General features: G+C 42.6%; 2 protein-coding genes across 2 annotated transcripts in view; one reads left to right on the forward strand and one right to left on the reverse strand.

Moving 5' to 3' along the window:
• The first annotated feature begins 4200 nt into the window (after positions 1 to 4200).
• Positions 4201 to 6416, forward strand: BIRC5 (baculoviral IAP repeat containing 5). Its single transcript, XM_082048073.1, has 4 exons — positions 4201 to 4374; positions 4473 to 4582; positions 4780 to 4897; positions 5143 to 6416. The coding sequence occupies exons 1-4, from the start codon at positions 4249 to 4251 to the stop codon at positions 5224 to 5226; spliced, it is 438 nt and encodes a 145-aa protein (XP_081904199.1). The 5' UTR covers positions 4201 to 4248; the 3' UTR covers positions 5227 to 6416.
• Positions 6285 to 21201, reverse strand: part of DZANK1 (double zinc ribbon and ankyrin repeat domains 1) — a gene marked incomplete at its 3' end in the record, with an annotated part of 29665 nt that continues 14748 nt past the window's right edge. Inside the window, 14 exon segments of the mRNA XM_082048074.1 lie at positions 6285 to 6367; positions 6370 to 6386; positions 6643 to 6665; positions 6669 to 6714; positions 9321 to 9322; positions 9324 to 9416; positions 9420 to 9452; positions 10016 to 10102; positions 11308 to 11393; positions 12567 to 12663; positions 13610 to 13684; positions 16361 to 16464; positions 20002 to 20230; positions 20869 to 21033. Of these exon segments, the coding sequence (XP_081904200.1) occupies positions 6285 to 6367; positions 6370 to 6386; positions 6643 to 6665; positions 6669 to 6714; positions 9321 to 9322; positions 9324 to 9416; positions 9420 to 9452; positions 10016 to 10102; positions 11308 to 11393; positions 12567 to 12663; positions 13610 to 13684; positions 16361 to 16464; positions 20002 to 20230; positions 20869 to 21033 (1140 nt within the window).

The following is a 21201-nucleotide window of genomic DNA, read 5'->3' on the forward strand; positions in this document are numbered from 1 at the left end:
AAGATATTGGGGCATCTGGCTGGATGCAAACTTCAGGAAAGCTCTACACATGCCAGAACAGCAATACTGGAACAATGTTTTAGGAATAACGATGAGTATGTGAACTCATGTGATCCTGAATGCAGGCTCAGAGATATCTTTCTTCCACTCCTTCCCTGCTGCCTTCCTTTCCCCTCATCACCCTCAATGTGAAGTTCTTGTAGTGTGCAGTGTTTTGTGTTCAGGAACAAGATGTCAAGCAGGTTTGCAGTTAGGCAAAGTAGGACACAACAGCTGCCAAATCAGCTCTTTGAAATCTTACAACCGCTCTGACAGTTGTTGATGCTGCAGATCAGCCCTTTGGGCAGACCTCTAGCTGCAGAGCCAGCCTCACAGGCTACAGCATCCACCTCCTCCTGCTACACACACTGACTAGAAGAAACCCAGAACAAAAGTTAGTGGTGACGTTTGAAATTCAGGCTCTAGTTTGTAGAAGCAATCTGTCTGCAGCCTGGGGGGAGGAGTGGGTAGAGGGTAGAGGTGAGACAGTTCCAGTTCTTGAAGCATTTAGGCTGTGATTTCATGACTCTAGGTAAAAGTAAAGAGGAAAGCAAATAATAAATGGAAATAAACATGAATTTAAAAAATACAAACCCCAAACCGTTTCTCTGGTAGTGGGTTCTAGTCCTTTGACACAGTTTAGCAGCTTCTCTCTCTCCCTGATTTTTATTGCAGCTGAACATTAAGCTGGCAGTTTGCTTTGCTGCCTGACTGAAGGTCAGTCTGTGCATTTTAAATATGAATCACATCTACTGTGCTGTTCCTTTCACTTCAGGCCCCACAGATAGCTACGCAACAAATGTGACTTCTTTGTTCTTAATCCATGGTGTATACCCATTGGGTACTTGGCTAACAGGAGTAGTTCCCTTAATGGAGTCCTTGTTATGGTAACAGCAGAGATATGGACACAAAGTATGTTTTTGTGTAGCCAATGTACATCCTCACGAAAACAAAAACAGTGTTAGTGGGAGGGAAAAAGAATGCATCCAAGCACATTTCTGCCTGTTCTACAACTATGTGAAACTTTTCAGTGTTACTGATGTTATGAGTAAGCTGTACTTGGAAAGAAAAAAATATGTCTTTATGAATGGAATTAAAGCCCTTCCCTTGGAAAAGTCTACATGTAGTCATACTGTTTGTTAAGCTGTCTGTCCATCTTATTTCATTGAAACCTAGCAAACTCAGGTACGGCCGATAGAGGATGCTAAACGTGTGTGTAGCCAGTGGAGCAACACAATAAACTCGTTATTTCTCTACTGGGCATTCGCACAGAAGCCACACACACGCAGGCCTTAGCAGGCTGTTTCTGTGTCAGCCAGAATTAAGAGATAAAAATAGTCTGAAGAAGATGGCCAGTTCTGTATCACATCCAAGGTGACCGTGAAGATTTTGAGAAACTTCTTGTTCTGTGCTTATGCTTCCGTGGCTTCATCCGTCAGAGGGAGGATGCCAAGTGAAGAAAGCGTTACAACAGCCCTGGGATTCCGCTTGTTTTATCCAGGTGGTTCATTTACCCCTGGATTCTCAAAGGCAATTAAGTGCCTTTGAGCCTTTGCACCTCAGCTATTTTGGATCTCTCTGTCACCTGGAAAAGTAGAAATACCAGCATATACTTTCTTCAGGGAAACTGGTAAAAATGAACTCATCAAAGGTTACAGGGGATGGAGATCAATATTGCTGTTCTGGAGGCTACAGAAACATGAAATAGCTTTGCAACCAGCATTTATGTTACTTGCTGATTTGACCATATTTCTTGGAAATATGCTGGAAAACTGCTATACCTATTATACTGCACACTCCTGGGACTGTAGGCCTAAGTTTAGTCTCTTAGCGTTATCTTATGTGGAGAACGTTCTGCAACCTGTTCCTTCGTGCTGCCTGTCAAAATCTGGCACAGCTTTGAACTGCTTTCTGTGAATTCCTTCCCTGTTGATCAGAACTTTAGTAGCTTTGATCAGAACGGGGTGCAAGCATGGCTGGCTCGAAGATCACTTTGTTAATGGTCTGGGAAAGATGAATAGCTGTGACTCAAGAAAACCTTCCTGATTTGCGAAGGGATTCCAGCACACCAGATCTGAAGGACACTGGTGAAGTCTGTGGTATCTGCATTATTTTATTTTGGCAACACAAGCTGTCTGTAAGAGAGTTTTTTTTTACTCTGCTGGCTATATGGTTGAGCACAGAGCATGGAGGCTCTGTTTGGTGAGCAGGAATTCACCCCACACTTTCAGCAAGTCTTCTGAGGACAGGAGGTTGAGGCCAGCCGCAGAACAAGCACTACGTGAAATCAGGTGTGCAATCTGATAGGGGCTGGCAGCCCAAGGGAAATGCATCAGCGTTGCCAGGGCGCTCTACCTGCCCTCACTAAGTGAGCACCAGAATTATGCAGCCTTTGAAGTAGCTATAAAACAGCTGCTGCAGCTCTCTCTTTTTGTGGCTGCACAGGAACCACTTACAGCCTCCTCTCAAGAGAATGTTTCCTCCCCAAAATGTTGAATAATGAGAAACCCTATGGCTCATAGCAGCTTAAGGCCGCTGCTTCAATGGTCATGCACAGCTGGCCTTCTCTGCAACAAATGAGGCTCCTCCAAGGCACGCAATGGAACAAACCATGTGCTTTTACCCCTCTGCTTGCCTCTTTGTGGCTCAGAGACCAGTGTGATGAGTTATGTTAGCTGTAATTAGAAAGCAAACATCCACCCTGCTTAATGACACGGTTACTCCACGCTTCCCTGAGCTGCGCAGTGACTGTACCAGTGACTGTGATTGCCAAATGCAGTCTCGTTTAACACAACAAAGTTTCCTGGGAGAATAAAGGTGGAACCTCATCTTTTTTAATAGAGCAGCGAGGCCTGAATGTTTCCATGTGCTTGTCTGAGCTTTGATACTTCACAACCAGGAAGCTGCCCGCTGTGGTCAGCTTATCACACCCGTTGATCTACAGTGGCTAAGCTGGGTAAATACTAGGATTATTCTGCATAGTGGTCAATAATTTTGTAAAGTAATACTTTGCAATTTACTTTGGGAAGTCTCTTTCCTGAGACTCCTGATGTTGTACGTGTATGTGCTGAATGCTTATTTTCAGGTTTCATATTCAGTCTGAGGGATGTAGGAAGAAGTCTGCTTGGTCCGTTTGTTGCCACCTATGGTGGAGGATGTGCCTCTTTGCAGACCCACCTGCTTGTGATAAGATCTTAGCAAGTGGTTGAGCTAAGCCATCTTCATCCCTTGTCTGACTACTTTGCTTGCATCAGCTTGCTCAAGGAGGTAACCTGGTCCATGGGGTTGCTTCTCTCTAGCCCTTGTGTTTTTTCTAGAGGAGACTCTCTGAGCAAGCACTGACTGCCGCTTCAGACAGTGCCAAACCCCAACCTCCTGCTGCTGTAATGGATGAGTAGGCGGTTCACCCTGCAAAACCAGCTGCCTCCTGCCCCAGTGGCAATGAGCCAGGTTGCCAGTCCTGCTTCCTTCTCCAGGCAGGGAGCGTTAGGCAGAGACGGTGAGTTCAGACACTTGTGCTGCCCGTGGCAAGAACAGGCGGCCGTTGCCACAGAGCAGTGGGAGCATCTCTGAACGGGTCCTGCCTCGACAGGACCCTTCTTGCTGTGCTGCTCTGCCAGCTCTGTCGACATAGAAACCCACGGCACCTGCTTATGGGTGTAATTTTTTATGAAAAAAAGGTCAAACTGGCAAACATGTCCTCCTTTCCCTTGGATTTGCGCTGGAGGCTTTAAAAAGAGCATCTTTTTCCTTGCTAGCTCCTGCCAAACCTCATGCTCCTCAGGCGGTTCTCGCCTGCCAGCCCTGCCGGCACCGCTGCGAGGGCTGCGCCGCCGCTGATGGGCTTTGTGCGGGGTGGGGTGGTGGTGCGGCAGGGAACGAAGGGGAGCCCCGGGCTGCCGAGGGCACGGCTCGCAGCTCAGACCCAGGCCTGGGGGAGGCGTAAGGCCCAGAGGGAGGTTTGGGCCGGTGCAGTTTGTCTCCCGAGGTTCAGGGCTCTGTGAGCCGCTGCGGGGCTGGAGGCGGCTGACACTGCGCCAGGCCCGGGGCTCTGCTGGCGGGTCCTGCCCGCCCCGAGCACCGGCTGCCGGGAGCTGCCGGCAGCGCAGACGCGGCCCCGGCGGCCGAACTACGGCTCCCGGCGGCCCGCGCGGCCGCGCCGCTCCCGCCCTGCTCCGCGCGCCCAACCGCCGCCGTTTGAACGCAGCCATGGCGCCCGGCGGAGGAGCGGCAGCGGCGCTACCCGAGGAATGGCAGATTTACTTCGCTCCCACCCGCGCCGCTACCTTCCGCAACTGGCCCTTCACCGAGGGCTGCGCCTGCACGCCCGAGCGGGTGGGTCTGGCGAGGGAGCGGGACCCAGGGGAGCGGGGCCGGGGCCGGGCGGGGGCGGCCGGTGCTAACGGGCCCTCCTGTTCTCCCTGTGGCCGCAGATGGCGGCGGCGGGTTTCGTGCATCGCCCCAGCGAGAACGGCCCCGACGTGGCGCAGTGCTTCTTCTGCTTCAAGGAGCTGGAGGGCTGGGAGCCCGACGACGACCCGCTGTGAGTAGTGGGTGTCTCCTCCCGGCCCCTTCCCAAGGCCGCTCCCGGCAGCTCTGCCGCAGCGCGGGGGATGGCGGCAGAGGCGAAACCGCTGCTGGCGACCGACGTGCTTGGCAGGGGAGAATGGCACTGTGTGCCGTCTCGTTAATTGGTTTGGTGGTTTTTGTTTGTTTGTTTGTTTGTTTTTCCTCTTTCAGGGAGGAACACAAAAAGCACTCTGCAGGTTGTGCTTTTCTCTCCCTTCGGAAAGAACCTACTGACCTGACACTGCGAGAGTTCCTGAAGCTGGACAGAGAACGAATGAGAAATGCAGTGGTACGTACACATTGGCACCACAGTATTCTTCTACAGCCCTGAGATTCTGGAAGAGTTATTTAGTTTCTAGTCTTGGGATTGTTTAGCTGGCCTCTTGGTTTCTTACCACGGTGTTGCCAAAGTGGTTTGTTGCTTCTTCATTCCTGGTTCTCTGTCTTATGGGAGAGGTAACCCACTTTCCCCTTGAAGATGAATGATGCTCAGTTCATTGGTGGACAGTAACATACTAATTTTATTCTTTGCAGAAAAAAGACATTTCTCAGAAGGCAACGGAGGTTGAAGATGAAGCCAAGGCTGCACGTCGTTACATAGAGAATGCGGGCTCCTAGGCTACTGTAGCTTCTCGCTTGCTGATGACATCTGTCTTGTGTCCGTGCTCTGGCACTGCCACTTTGACTGAATGACTGTTTCCTGAGACTGCTTTCAGAATGGCTGTCTCTGTGAGAAGCTGGCTGAATTCTCCTTCACTCACCTGAGTGTATTTGGGAAGTACCTGGGGTCTGATGCACTGCATACATAATCTTTTTCTGCAGGGGTTCTCCTGTTCTTCCTGTTGGTTTAATTAAGAATTACTGCTTGTGGTTGTATTTTTTTTAAACACAGCTGTTTCCAATTTGAAGATGCTGGTAGCTCTGGTGCAAAAACTTGTGTTTCTTGCAAGAGCTGGCAGGCACTTCCATTTTTATGCTGCATATACTAATGCTTTTGGATAATTTTGGAAATAAAAAGGGGAAGGAGTTTTACAATTCCTTCAGGGACTTAGGATTCCGGCTAATAATGTCTAACTATACCAGGTCTTAGTGTGCCTGGTATCCTTGTAAATTTCTGTTAGTAGTTGGTGGCTGCCTCATGTTGATGCATTTATAAATAAAAGTCGAAGGCAAAACAGCAAAGTAATTTTATTCAGTTTCCTGGACGAAAATAATCTGATCTTTAATGCAGTGAGCTGCACTGAATGCAGTTTTAACTTCCAAAATGGAAAATAAGCTAATCAATGTACAGCTTACAGTGCTATTGCTCAAGTGTCAAACCATCTTAAGCAGTCTTTATCAGGTCTCCTTAAAATGTCCTTGTGCTTTGGAAGGCTTTGTTGGTCCCTCTCCTTGCACAGGTTTGGAAAGGAAAATAAATCTTGCAGAACTGAGCACAGACAGTGAAGAATTGTGCTCTGAACTGCTAGGAAGGAATGGGGGAATCTTGTGCAGAATAGCTGGGTGTTACAAGGCCTGAGCTGGTTGTACAGGGTTGTGAAGTCTGCAGACAGAACTGGCAGTGTGCGCTTAGGTGCTTCCAAGCTCAAACTCCAGCTCCATTTTGGGAAAAGGTAGTTGCAATCACACACTATTGAGACTACTGTTCCTGGGTTTCTTAGTTTGTACAATGTTCCCTATCCAAGCTGACTTGTGAACAATGAAATAATTTCATTATTTCCAACAGCCAAATCATATGCTGATTGTCCTCTTGCATTCTATTTATGCTTGCACTGCAGCTGTAAATAAAGAACAGATTGTTTTTTCTACTTAAATTCATTCCAAGTTATTGGAATTAGTGAAGTGGCTTGCAGGTAAATGTCGATGCAGAGTGACTTAAGAATTTCTGGATGCTGCTTCTTGCTGGGACATTGCTGTGAAATAAGAGTACTGAGCCTCAGGCAGGCTCAGGCCATTCAGTATTGCCAGCTACATCTGTGCAAGCAGACTGTGGGCAGCCTGTAGCTGAGCTAGAGGCCCAGCTGCAGTACTTACACTAACAGGACTTGGATACATTCCTATCCCTCCAGTCCAAGCAGCACTGCCTTGTGGAGAGCAGCGTTATGCCTGAAAAGGAGGAATAAGCAATATGCTTATTACCTAAGAAAGTAATATGTAAGGAGAAGTAAGGAGGGCGGTCAGCAGTACTGCTACCTTGGACTTCCAAAAGGCAGACTTTAATCTGTTTAGGAGTCCAGTTGGCAGAGTCCTTTGAGAGACAGTCCTGAAGGGCAAAGGAGCTCAGGAAGGCTGGTCACTATTCAAGAAGGTAATCTTACAGGTGCAGGAGCAGGCTGTCACCATGTGCTGAAAGGTGAGCTGGCAGGGAAAGAACACTGGCCAGGCTACTCAAGAGGACTACAAGGATGCTGTGAGGTTATGCAGGGAGAAAATAAGGTCCAAAACTCAAACAGAGCTGAGACTGGCTACTGCTGTAAAAGGGAACAAAAAAAATGCTTCTATAAATACATCAGCAACAAAAGGAGGGCTAAAGATAATCTCCACCCTCTGGTGGATGTGGGGGGAAAAACATAGTGACAGAGGATGAGGGAAAGGCTGAAGTACTAAATACCTTCTTTGCTTCAGTCTTTCATACTAAGACAAATTGTGCTCCAGGTACCCAGCCCTCTGAGCCAGAAGACAGGGACTGGGAGCAAAATGAAGCCCCAATAATCCAAGGGGAAATGGTTAGTGACCTGCTACACCACTTAGACGCATACGAGTCTATGGGGCCAGATGGGGTCCATTCAAGGGTGCTGATGGAGCTGGCAGAGGTGATCACTTAGCCACTTTCCATTATCTATCAGCAATCTTGGCTAACTGGGGAGGTCTCAGTTGACTGGAAATTGACAAATGTGATGCCCATCTACAAGAAGGGCTAGAAGGAGGATCTGGGGAACTACAGGCCAGTCGAACATTGGTGCCAGGGAAGGTCATGGAACAGATCATCTTGAGTGTCATCATGTGGCACATAGAAGACAACCAAGAGATCAGGCCCAGTCAGCATGGATTTATGAACAGCAGGTCCTGCTTGACCAACCTGATCTCCTACTATGACAAGGTGACCTGCTTAGTGGATGAAGGCAAGGCCGTGGATGTTGTGTACTTAGATTTCAGTAAAGTCTTTGACACCATATCCCACAGTATTTTCCTGGAGAAGCTGGCAGCTCATGGCCTGGGTGGGTGTACTCTGAGATGGATAAAGAACTGGCAGGAGGGCCGGGTCCAAGGAGTTGTGGTGAATGGAGCCAAATCCAGTTGGTGGCTGGTCAGGAGTGGTGTTCCTCAGGGCTCAGTACTGGGGCCAGTTCTGTTTAATCTCTTTATCAATGATCTGGATGAGGGGCTTGAGTGCACCCTTAGTAAATTTGCAGATGACACCAAGTTAGGTGGAAGTGTTGATCTGCGGGAGGGTAGGACGGTCATATAGAGGGATCTGGACCTGTTGGATCATTGGGCTGAGGCCAATTGTATGAGGTTTAACAAGGCCAAGTGCCAGGTCCTGCACTTGGGTCACAACAACCCCAGGCAATGCTACAGGGTCAGAGAAGAGTGGCTGGAAAGCTGCCTGGAGGAAAAGGATCTGGGGGTGCTGATTGACAGCTGGCTGAACATGAGCCAGTAGTGTGCCCAGGTGGCCAAAAAGGCCAACAGCATCCTGGCTTGTATCAGGAATAGTGTGGCCAGCAGGACTAGAGAAATGATTGTCCCTTTCTATGCTGGTGAGGCCCCACCTTGAATGCTGTGTTCAGTTTTGGGCCCCCTCATTACAGGAAAGACATTGAGGTGCTAGAGAGAGTTCAGAGAAGGGCAACGAAGCTCTTGAGGGGTCTGGAGCACAAGTCTGATGAGGAGCAGCTGAGGGAACTGGGGCTGTTTGGCCTGGAGAAAAGGAGGCTGAGGGGAGACCTTATTGCTGTCTACAACTACCTGAAAGGAGGTTGTAGCGTGGAGGGTGTTGGTCTCTTCTCCCAAGTAGCAAGTGGTAGGATGAGAGGAAATGGCCTCAAGTTGCACCAGGGGAGGTTCAGATTGAATGTTAGGAAAAAATTGTTCCTGGAAAGGGTTGTCAGGTTTTGGAATAGGCTGCCCAGGGAAGCAGTGGAGTCGCCATCCCTGGAGGTGTTTGAAAGACATATAGATGAGGCTCTTAGGGACATGGTTTAGTGCCAGATTTAGGTTATGGTTGGACTTGATGATCTTGAGGGTCTCTTCCAACCAAAATGATTCTTTGTTTCTGTTATTCTAAAACTGTTCTGGCACATGGAGAAGTGGTTTGGCAGATTAAAACTAAGGAAAATTAATAGGAGGATATAGAATACACTAGAAGTTATGTGTTGGGGTTTTTTTTGTTGTTGTTTGTGTTTGTTTCTTTGTTTTTTATTTTTTATTTTCTGGTAGACTTTACTGTGGTTTATCATATTATGTTTAAGTGGTGGGGGAAGGAGTTGAATAGAACAGCAGCTTTCCTAACAGAAATTATGAGAAAGCTGGCAACAGAAAGGACTTCTGAATACCATTATCTTTGCTCAGTTGTGGGTTGTTTTTTGAAAGGAGCTCCTTGACTACAGATTTGTGGAGAAGGGGTGGGAACTTAATCCTCTCTAAAACTGGAGCACAAGTGCTTTTTTGATAAAACTTGAGAAGTTTGGAGACAGAGAATCAGTGTTCACTTATAGTCCTGAGTGCTGGTCAATGTCAGCACCTTTCTGCACGAGTAGGGGGATTGCTTCCACGTGGTTGTTACAGACAGCAACTGTGAGAGCAGGTCATTCCTCATCGCTGATGCAGTTTAGGTCAGCTCCCTAGAATGCACAGGAGAGGAAAGGTGAGCTGTTAAAGGCCATAAAGATTCTGCAGCTTCCACCTTGCTTTAATATTATGCTAGTTTAAGTTGGCAAATGGACTTTATGCTCAAGACAGAGAACTGTTCAAACTGTGGACTATTGTTTCATCTGAAAACATTTGTCATCTCCTAGCTCAAAGCCAGAGTAACAAGAGCAGTCAAATGTAGATCACACAGTCAGGATGCACCTTACCACACAGCAAAAAGGTAGAGATTATGCTTGCTTTTGCTATACAGAGGACTTGACCCTAGACTATAACATTAGCATATTTTTCTTTCTGCATGGCCTTGACAAATCACGAGGAGAATGCTTTACACACCAGCCAAACAGAAATTTGCAGAGAACATATATAAATGTAAAATAGGTTGTTTCTTCTCTAAAATGCTCTTTCTATCTTAAGACAGTTACATTGCAAGGATAGTGCCTCCCAAGCATAAACTTGAAGTCTCATACCAGGATAACATTCATGCAGTAAATCATCAAAGAGCTGGAAAGGGAAACTTCAGCAAGCAATAGCTTATTTCAGTGAGCAATTGTTCTACCAAAATGATTCTTCCTTTTCTATTTGGACCCAGTTCATCCACCGAAAATAGCCAGTAACATTCCACATAGTGAAAATGCAAGTAGATGGGCCATATTCTGCCTTTCAGAAAAGATGTAAAATGCACACAGTGTTATGAGTGCAGTGTAGTGCCTTATTATTACTATCCACAACCCTTCTGTGGGAATGTCTTTCTGAATTTGAGCAAGTGTTGGATAACCTAGGATAATACCTCACTATCGAGGGCTTGATTCAGCAAATGTATCTGCAAATTATTAGCTTTACATCATTGCAGATCTCCAGGGCTGTACAAAGATTTGCTCACCACAGTAAAATTAAACATGGGGACAACTTCTTTGCTCTAGAATTAAATTTTGAAGCTTCCAGAACTTGTAGAAATATTTTATTTACAAAAGGAATGTTTTGCCTCATGGAAGTTATTCTACTGAATGTTAAAACAACAAAGAATCAACAAAACCTAAAACTTTTCCTTTTATTTCTTCCCAGGTTTCCACCTCCTTCATCTTTCCTTTTGAAAGTCCAGTCACTTGACTAAGCATTTTTATCTCTGGACTCATCACAAAGCTCCATATCTTCTTCCACCTGTTGAGTCAGCTCACTGTTCCAAGCTTAGATTAATGTATCTTTCCCTTTTGGAAATTTTTATGGCATTATTGACAAGCCATTTAGTAAGAAGTGCTTCCAGGATATTTGGTCTCTAGTGGAAATAAAGTCTTGCTTCTTGCATGAAGTGAGCCCTCAGTTGTGCTGACATCTCAGCTGGATGGGAAAACTGGGTTGACTAAAAAGCTTATTGTGTAGGTCGTCTTCTCCTGTCTAGTTCACAGTCTGACTGTGTGAACAGTGGTTCTAGCACAGCCAAGAGTATATCCTGTGGAGTCAAACCAACCATTAAGGGTCAAGGGAAGAGGATAATGCCAACATCTGATGTTGCTTATGAGAAAAAACTGTAACAAAATCCATCTGCAACAGTCTTTAGGCCTAATGCTGTGTCAGTAAAACAGAATGGGCCCAAAAATGTGAGCAACAATTAATTAATCTTTCAGTACTGACAATGATTGGTTATTTCCAGCTCTGTAATAAATGTCAGCTTCCAATTTTCAGGTTTTATATTAAGTTGAACTTTTGTCCCCTTCCCTCCTCCCCACTCCAGTCAGTGTTAAAAGCTTTCTATTTTTACCCTTGGGTGTCCTCCTTCATGTTAGTGCTGCTCTACAAATAGTTTTTGCTTTATTGGCAGAAGATACGTACGGGGAGCTGATCTTTTTCTGTAAGTGTCCTTGACTTCGTTCTCTTTATTTTACCTCTTGAATTGAAAAGATTATGATCATCTTTGCCTACCAGAAAGGAAAAAAAGTGTTAATTCAAAGCAAAGTCAGTATTCTAAAAAGAACTTGGGGGAGAGATCTGGAAACAATTTATTCACAAAAGTATTTTATGTTGAAATGAAAGCAGTATTTATCAATTTTCTACAAGAGAAAGTGATGAAATATTTGTTGCAAATCAGACTGGTTTTATCAAAAGATTTACACTCAGGCAGACTTAAAAACTTGCTATTTTGAAATGAAGATTCAATGAAATGTGAACTTTGGGGGGTTTGAGTATTTTTTTTTTTTTTTTAACTAGCTGCAGCTGTTCAACAGGCTCGACTCAGATCCATTTATTGTTTTGACCAAAAACCTTACACTTTTTCAATGCTGTTTAGCCTTCAAATACTTAAGAACAAGACTGGAGGACCTTGAGTAGATATATATGTCCATTACTTTTAAGAGATATAATCTATCAATGTGCAGGAGAGTTGATAAGTAAATTACGTAGCATGTGAGGATCCTTTGACCTGGAGTGTCACATTATTGACACTCGAGAAAACCAGCTCCTAGTGCTGTGGCTTCCACTTGCCCAGTCTCAGATTAGAAGAACAAACTGGCCAGAATTTATATGTGAATTGAAGTATGTCAAATTTCTGAATTCTAATGTTGACTTTACAACTAGTTGATTTAATGAAAACCTAAGTCCAATATGAGATGCCTATAATGTTGAGCTGTTACTGAGACTAATGGGAGATGCAAGTTAAGCATCTCTGAAAACCAGGTCTAGAATTTGATGTATTTCATAATTTCTTATCTTTGCCAAATGTGCTGAGGCTGAAGTCCCTGGCACAGCTCAAAAGTGGAGCTAATACTGACATTTATAGTTCCTATTGTAAAAGAATATGCAAACCATTTACAATTTTATCCCTATAATAAAGACACTGCTAGGAGCTGCTGCTGCAGTTTACTAGCCTCTCCAGCTCTCGTCTAGGGATGAAGCACTCCCATGAGTTTTTGACAGAGTCTGTACATTGCTTAAATCTCAACTCAGCCACACTTTGAGACTTAAAGAGGTGCAGGATGTACCAGTATATTCATTTGCCTGTTTCGGTGTCTAACCTTCCAAGCACTACTTTTGTATTGTTGACTACTACATTTATGGTCTATCATAAAGGCAGAGGGGAAAAAAAAAAATCTCACCAAAACTAGTCTGACTGCCATCTTGTCCACCTCCAACCTCTGTAACAGACTTCAGGTAACGATTGCTAATCTTCATGGATCTATTAGTATGAATATCCTGTAGAATCATCAAATGCAAGCAGTAAATCAGATTATCACGTAATCCTGTTACAATCTCAATGGCACAAACAGTGGTGAAAAAATGAAAATGTTCAGCATACAAAAAAATATATAGGCTTTTAAATATCAGTCTCAAATTCACAGAAGACTAATTATTACATGTAATTGAACTCTGTTTTGAGGTAAAATAATGTAATTTTTTTTTCCTAAACCTTGTGTTAGGTATTTGTTTTTATTAAAAAAAAAAGAAAAAAGCGACACAACCTCACTCAACAAAATGAAGATTCCCATCCAAATGAAAGTGTTTCTGCCACTTGAGAGATCTGGTTAACTCCTCACTTGTGAAATGACGTGATACACCTTTTGAGGCACCACTTGTCAAGGTAAGCTTTTAAAGATTCTACACAAGAGATACAGTCTGAATTTTGGATCTTAGAAATGGTAGATTTTCATATTTGAAAAGCTGGAAATGAATATGTAGGTGTTTTTTGGAACATGGTAATTCTGGAGGTAGAGATTTCGAGTGTTTGAATACAGTTAACAGAAGCTCTGGTAAACATTACCTCCAATCTACTGAAAATTATTACTAAGCTTGTTTCTTAAGAGCACAGTATGCATACTGAAGGAGGCTCTAAGATCAAGAACTAAGGGGTGTTAGAATGATCAAACAGCAACAGCTGAAAGAAGAATGTTAATAATTAATAGCAAACTAATGAAATGCAAGATGTTAACAACATAACCATGAAGTCTGGCTTAATCAGATAAAGATACCTGTTCAGCCAGCTCCAATACAAAAAGAGATTCCTTTCTCTGAAGTGATGCGTTAACACCCTTTGAACAAAACTATCTCTTGTTTAGACCTGAATTTAAAATATATCAGCATTACACTGACTGCTCAGCTTTAGACCAGCTGCCTAACAACAGGCCTTATCCCCCAAACTGACCTTATTAGTAGCAAGAGCGTAATTCAGTATAATAGTGACTTCATAGTCATCCTCATGGATGGTAGCAGAATTAATCTAAAGGGAAAGAGCAACCATTAGTATTTCTTACAAAAAGTACACAGAAATAGTTTTAGGAATAAGTATTGCTGATGATGGAGCCACACAACAAAATCACATGTGGCCTTTGCCTACTTGTGATATTGTACACCTCCCATCTAACTCAGCAAGGGGCAGGTGGTATTTTGAGTAACTGGAAATATCAGAATTACTGAAATGCCAAATGAATCCAAAAGATGTAATAATGCTATGTTTCATGAAAGTTCAGTCATTTTCCACCCAGATTTTGCAGCTGCATAAAAGGCTGTGCTGTCCTTAGGACTCCCTACTCCAGGATAACTGGTTTCTGCTTGAGTTGTATCAGTCTGTAGGAGCATAACCTGTAGTAAAATGTGGGCAACTTTCTATATCAATTCATTGAGACAGTAGTATTGGCAAGAAGGCTATTGAAATTATACATAAATAAGTGCAGAGGGGTTTACAAAGAAGTGGAATGAAGCTGACAAGATTATATTGCAGCAGGCCAAGAAATTTAAGATAAGATTAATTATATTTCTAATTTACAGGAAAACTGAGAAAGCAGCATTAAACTCAGTTGGCATCTACTTTGAATCACGTCTGTTACTTCTGCGGGCAGTGGTTTCAAGACAATGGAATTAAAAAAGGTCGAGAGCCAGCAGGAATAGCCTTCTCTAGGCAATCTAATACTTTTTAGGCATATCTTTTTTAATCCTCCAGCAAAGGAAACAAGTTGCACTGGACCTATACTTCATTTCCATCAAGCAGATATTTTTCATATTTATACTTGTACTACAGCTTCTGAACACATTGAATTGTAGAATCATTTTGATTGGAAGAGACCCTCAGGATCATCAAGTCTAACCATAACCTAAATCTAGCACTAAACCATGTCCCTTAGAACCTCATCTAAATGCCTTTTAAACACCTCCAGGGATGGTGACTCCACCACTTCCCTGGGCAGCCTGTTCAGATCAGGTGGGTCAACCTTTCATAAACCCATGCTGACTGGGCCTGATCGCTTGTTTGTCTTGTATGTGCCACATGATGACACCTAAGATGATCTGCTCCATGACCTTCTCCAGCTCTGAGGTCAAACTGACAGGCCTGTAATTCCCTGGATCCTCCTTCCGGCCCTTCTTGTAGATGGGTATCACATTTGCCAATTTCCAGTCAACTGGGACCTCCTTGGTTAGCCAGGTTTGCTGATAGATAATGGAAAGTAGCTTAGTGATCACCTCTGCCAGCTCCCTCAGCACCCTTGGGTGTATCCCATTTGGCCCCATAGACTTATGGGTGTCCAAGTGGTGTAGCAGGTTGCTAACCATTTCCCCTTGGATTATTGGGGTTTCATTCTGCTCCCAATCCCTGTCTTCTGGCTCAGACGGCTGGGTACCTGGAGCACAACTGGTCTTGGACCCAATAGGTCTCAGTCGGTATAGAATTCAGATGCAAAGTATCTGATGGTGTTTCATATCTCCTAAAAGTGTAATCTGCCAAATGAGAACTAGATTTCTGATCCCCAGTATTGATGTAGTTGTTTCTGTGTGCTAAAACTGTTTTGGGCTTTTTTTGACTGATGTGCCACATCAGTCAGGACAGGCTAAGTAGTGAGCTTGAACCGTAACAATGGAGACTTAGGTCAAACACTGGGAAAAAGCTTCCCAGTAGCTATGCCACTTCAAAGAGTTCCCAACCCTACTTCTGCCTGCACCCCACTTTGAGATGCTCACTGCCAACCTACTTTTGTGCTAGCCCTGATGCCCTTTTTTTTACCTCTAGAACCATTTTTAGCCTGGGTCATTGATCCAGTCCACAGGACTTTGCCACAAGCAGTTGTGCTGACAGCACACGGGAAGCAGTGTGAAGGGATGAAACTCCTTAACTCAGCAGGGTTGCCAAAGAAAGCAATGCAGAACTGCAGCTGAACAGCAAGGATAATTGAGTGCAGAAGTGGACTCCCTGGGGCAACTCCCTGGGCCAGACTGAAAAGCTTCAAGGCTTCTGTTAGGAACAGTTTAGGCAGAGTTGATCCCCCACTCAGGACAGAGACAAAATGATCTCTCTGTCGTACCAGCCCTATCTTCTAAGACACTTTGGGAAGAATCTCCAGTTTCTACCTTCTTGCTATCATCCCTTTAACCATTTTAATGCAGTTTGGTGACAACCTGAAGACAACATCTCCAGAAAAAAAAAAGCAATACCCTCTTCCTATGATATTGGCATAATTTACACTAGAAGCAGATCATATAACCAAAGAGAATTGCTGCTGTCTGCTGGTATAATACAACCTGGAGCAGAAGCAAGCACATCATTACATCCCATTTTTAGCAGGGCTTATTTAACTGACCAACTACACAGATGTCAGTGATCCTTCTTTTTCTTGATTGCCTGCTGTGAGATACTGTAAAAGCAGCTGAGCAAGGGTTTTCTGGCTTCTATCACTTCTGTTCTAGCTGTGAGGTGAAAGAAGAATAGAAACTGCCATAGGAAAGAAAGCAGAAAAAAAAATCTTCAGTAAAAGACTAAGCAAAAAATGGAACAACAAAACAAAAATTACACACAAACAGGTCAAGATCTAAAAAGGCAGACATTTATTTTTGCAGTTTCTGTCTAGCAGCCACAATATTTTCATGATGCTCCATAAGAAGATATTACTTACAAACTCCTTCCTACCTTTCCCATTCGAGGTTCCCCAATCAGTGCTCTGAATTCAAGGTTGTTCTGTGCATAGCATCTCAGGTGAGTGCAGACATGATCCAGCTGTTTTCTCCAGTAACCTGATTGGAGAGAGTCAAGCAGGAGAAAAATCCATGAAATTCTCATGGATTTCATCTACTCATGTGATGGATGATTTAAAAGATAGCATATTTTCACTGAGACAAAACAAATTGAACATTTCTTTAGAAAATTAATCTGATCAAGAAAATGAGAAGCCAGTTATACTATCTTATCCATAGATTATATTTCATTCTTAGGCCACCTCTATTCACAACAAAACTATGTCTTGAAATTGTCCTTTATAATCAAAACCGGCCCTGTGTGAAGGAGTATCTCACACTATTTTAGATAATTTTTTAAAAAGTACAATATTACAACTAAGCACTTGTTCATGATTGAACTGATTTTTAGTTGATTTCAGATCACTCACAGGTAACAATAAGCCAAATCTGAGAACTGCAGACATAATAACTCAAGCTATACAGCATTCTTGTCTGTATAAATTATTCCCTAAATAAATTCCTTTCAGTTATATATGGGACAGCATTTTAAGAGCTTAAGCATTCAGGGCATGAAGCATGAGGGGCTGAATGCACCTGGATTAAAACTCATCTTAAGCCATTTAGAGTTCTTGCAGCTCCTGTCCAAGTATTTCTGAAGCAACATTATGTTTTCATCAGAGAAAGAAAAAAAAAAATACTTGTTCTCATTCTTAAGTAATTGGTATCTGGATCTGGGTAATTTGATTTTTGAGCATATTTATGAGTACAGAGCATGATTTATTTTGTTGTAAATAAATTGTGTAGGCTTGGTAACCTCACTTAAATAATGAAGTTGATCTGACCTTATCTTTCTCTTTAGGTTAGGTGAAGCTCAAAAACAGTCAAAAGAAGCCAAGTCAGAAGAAAAGTGCTGCTCTCTGACTTTTACAAGAGAATACAAGTGCACAAGGATTTGTGTTTGGAGGAATCTTCCAAGATCAAACTGGTAGAAACTATGATAAACTAAAACAGCAAGTCTTATTTGTTAGGCAGTTTTAAAGGAATAAAAATGAAGGATCCACAGAGCAACAGAAATTGTTCCCTGCCATGGTCTCAGATGCAAAAATTAATGGTAGTTGAAAACAGTAATTAAAAAAAATCTAAGCTAGACTGCTACTTGGTGAGTGATCCCTCCAAAGAAGTCAGTGCTTTTTTGCAATAAACTAGCTTATAACTAGATCCCCAGATTTTATTTCAAAAAATCCAGATGGTCAGGAACATATTATTGCATGTTTGGGGTTTTAATACATGTGAAAGGATTTTTGGCAGCACTGATGGAATACTTGAATTCATGCTGATGACTCTGATTTGCTGTTGTTACAGTTGAAAAGGGGAGGCTTCTTGTTAAAGTTTACCTGGTAAATGACTTGGCTCCTGTTCAAAACAGACTGAAAATACAGAAAAAAAAAAAAAAAAAAAAAGAGAAACACAGTACAAATCAAACCATTAGGGTTTTGGTACTGCTGTTGTTTCCTCCTGTCCCAATTTCTTCCAATTTCTTTTTTTTTTTTTTTTCTTTTTTTAATTGTCACAAAGAAAATAAGGTTAGTGAATGGCCAGTATGGTCACGAATTAATAATTTTAAAATAACTTATTTAATCACTTGTATTTAAAAACTTTAATATCAAATGTCTAATACTCTTCGACTTGAAGAAATAATGGAGGTATTCAGCATATATAAACAAGATTTTCCTGGGTGATAGTGTATGGTCTTGTTGACACACGTAGTTTCAAGACATATATACAGCTCAGCATCAAGAAAAGGGAACAGCATGAAAAACTTGATTCTAACAGACATTTATTGATTTATAGAATGAAATATGTTCTTCAGTCCTTGGCAGGGTCTAAAGAAGAATACATTACACCGTACAACTTAAATGTTACCTCTGCTAACTGGATAAAATTAACATAGTTTAAAAGCAGTTCAGAATTTCCTCCCAACCTTTTCCAGTGAAAGGAATTCTCACTCACAAGTCAAGAGCTGTACTTCTGATAGAGATATATAACTGTTCAGTGCTACCTTTTTTTTCCTCAGCACTATTATGGCCCAATCCTTTATTATCTCTGACTAAATTAAGCTCCCTGACATGTTGAGTCAAGTGTTGCATTGTGTGATGTATAAGAGAACACACCAAGTTTCAGAGTACGGGAACAAGAAAACAGATTTCCCTAGTGATAATTTTTAAAATAAGAGTGCCTCCTCTGGATATTTATATATAGACTCAAAACAGGAATTTCTAACATTCTTTAGTAACCTTTTCTACCCAACAAATAATTCTTATGATGGCCTGTGGGGCTGACCCTCTGATTGTAGAGAAGATCTAGCAATGGCAAAGGAGATCAAAAAAAGTAACTGCTCCTCCAAACCATGGTTTGATGCTGTACTAGTATAAATTAACTTATTCTCTGGACTGTACAGCTGGACTGCCCTGGGAGATTAAAGACAATTTTCCAAATTGGGCTATTTAATAGGTGCTTAATTAATACTGATGGACTTTCTTCAAGGGTTTGGGATCCTGAAAGCTAATGTTTTTCCAGGACAGTAAAACTGAAATCTCTAAAAATTGCAAACTTTTAAATGGCAGCAAACAGTTAAGCGCTTTCACAAAGAACTAACTGACCAAACCAGGGACTGAAACAAAGTTATCTGCAGTACTGATACAGGAGTCTGTGTGTGGATGGTCTCTGCCACGAGCAATGTAGACACACAGATACCTTTGGGGAGCTGGAAGATGGGTCCTACAAGAGCTCTCAAGATTTCTAGCAATCCTAGTTTTTGTAATCCTATTAATAATCTCTTTCTCTAGTTCCCTTTGCTTCTGAAACTTCTATAATTTATTCCACAACAGCACTCCAAACAAGCTCTTCACATAGACAAGCCCCGTCATATTTTTCAAGAGCTATGATCCCCTGTGTCTCAGAGTTCTGTTGAACAATACAAGCAGGTGGTATCGCAGTTCTAACTGAACATCATGTTGCGAGGGGTGGGGAGGGCGCTGGGAGGTGGGCTGGCTGTTCAGTGGTTTGCAATTCAAATATAGAACATCTGTCCTGATCTTGTAGGATCTCAGGAAATCAAACTACTAGCAAATTAGTAAGGCTGCACAGGGGTCAGTAACCATAATTTTGATATTGCTATTAGGCTTTCTTTTAGCTATTGATGGACATCAGTGATAGCAAAGGTTTCAACTGGATATTAGGAAAAATTTCTTCATGGAAAGGGTTGTCAAAGCATTGGAACAGGCTGCCCGTGGAAGTGGTTGTTTCACCATTCTGGAGGTATTTAAAAGGTTCTTAGGGACATGGTTTAGTGCCAGTATTAGGTTAATGGTTGGACTCAATGACCCTGAAGGTCTCTTCCAACCAGAATGATTCTATGGTTCTGTGAATTCTAAGGCACTACATTTACAAGTGACTGGTGAGAAGACAGACTTGTAATGATGTAAATCCGTGTCCTACTGATGGCACATTCCAGAAACTATAATCTTTTTTTGAGAAAAAGCAAGGTCATACATTGCAGCTTTGTTTAGAAAACATAAAATCAAAACTCCTGACCTCTTCCAGGACTAACGGCTGTCAGGAGAGGGTTATGGTCACTCATCTTTTCCAGTTTTTTTTTGTGTGAAATCAGCTCAAGTTCCTTCTTTTCCAACAGTTTGCTAGATGGGTAAAAAAGTCCAATGGTTTGGGTTCCTTTATCTTCTCTTTCTTTTAGTTCTGCCCCTGATTTGGGCAAGGAGACAGGAAGAGGCTGCCAGGCAACTTGAGTTTGAAATCGTTTAGCCTGTTGGGGTAGAGGTGAAGGAAAAGTGAAAGTAATATAAATAGACAGAATTAAATGCCTTATAAGCAGAAAACTCGAACAGTACACAAAATCGTAAAGGAATGAATAAGCTAGCAGGAAGAATCATTAACAATTCTTGATTTTAATTACCAGCCTGTAACAATGATGCAACTTATCACAAATATTCAAGGAAAAGCAAAACTCTTCATGATGGCCAGTAGAATGACAGGTATGCTTTTGCAGGACAAAAGCTGGCCTTGCTAAGTATTACAGTCTTTCTTAAAACACAGTTTTAAAAACACTGTTACATATGCATGAAATAATACCTTGTATCAGCAGGACACAAATAACTATCAAGTAGTAAGATAAAAGTACTTAAAGAGCTAGGACTTCTGAAAAGCTGACTGTTTCTCACTTGGCTATTTAGAATAAAGCCCGATTAAGGCCTTTGGCTAAGGCTACTTTTTGGCAGAAAGCAGTCCTCAGAATAAATAGATCCTGGGTTTTGCTGTCAGCATGCTCACAGGCCATACCATTGTCTCAAAGAGGAAATTAATGGAGTTGTGTGAATCTACACCCACAGTGGATGAGCCTTTTAGCCGTGTTCAAACCTGGTTTTGTAATACCGTGTGTCTTACCTCAGAAAACCCCAGTGAGTCCCCAGCATCTACGAGACTGCTGTTCTGAGAACCCATCCTTGACGGAGGCTCTATGTAAACACCACAGGACCCACAGAAGCGAGCATATGGACGGTTGCTTGTGCCACACTTGAAACAAGTAAAGTAGGATGGAGGAGGTCCAGGCTGGAAAGTTCAATTAAACACTTGTTACTACAGAAACATATGATGCATCATTTAGGAATTATAAAAGCGGTGGCATGAATAAAAAAGGAAGTAAAGTAGCGCTACCCAAAGCTGTTAAGATTAGAAATATTAACCAGGCTATCAGACTGTTAACACATTGGCAGATGC

This window comes from Streptopelia decaocto, assembly GCF_964273445.1.
Source record: "Streptopelia decaocto genome assembly, chromosome: 3".
Lineage (NCBI taxonomy): Eukaryota > Metazoa > Chordata > Aves > Columbiformes > Columbidae > Streptopelia > Streptopelia decaocto.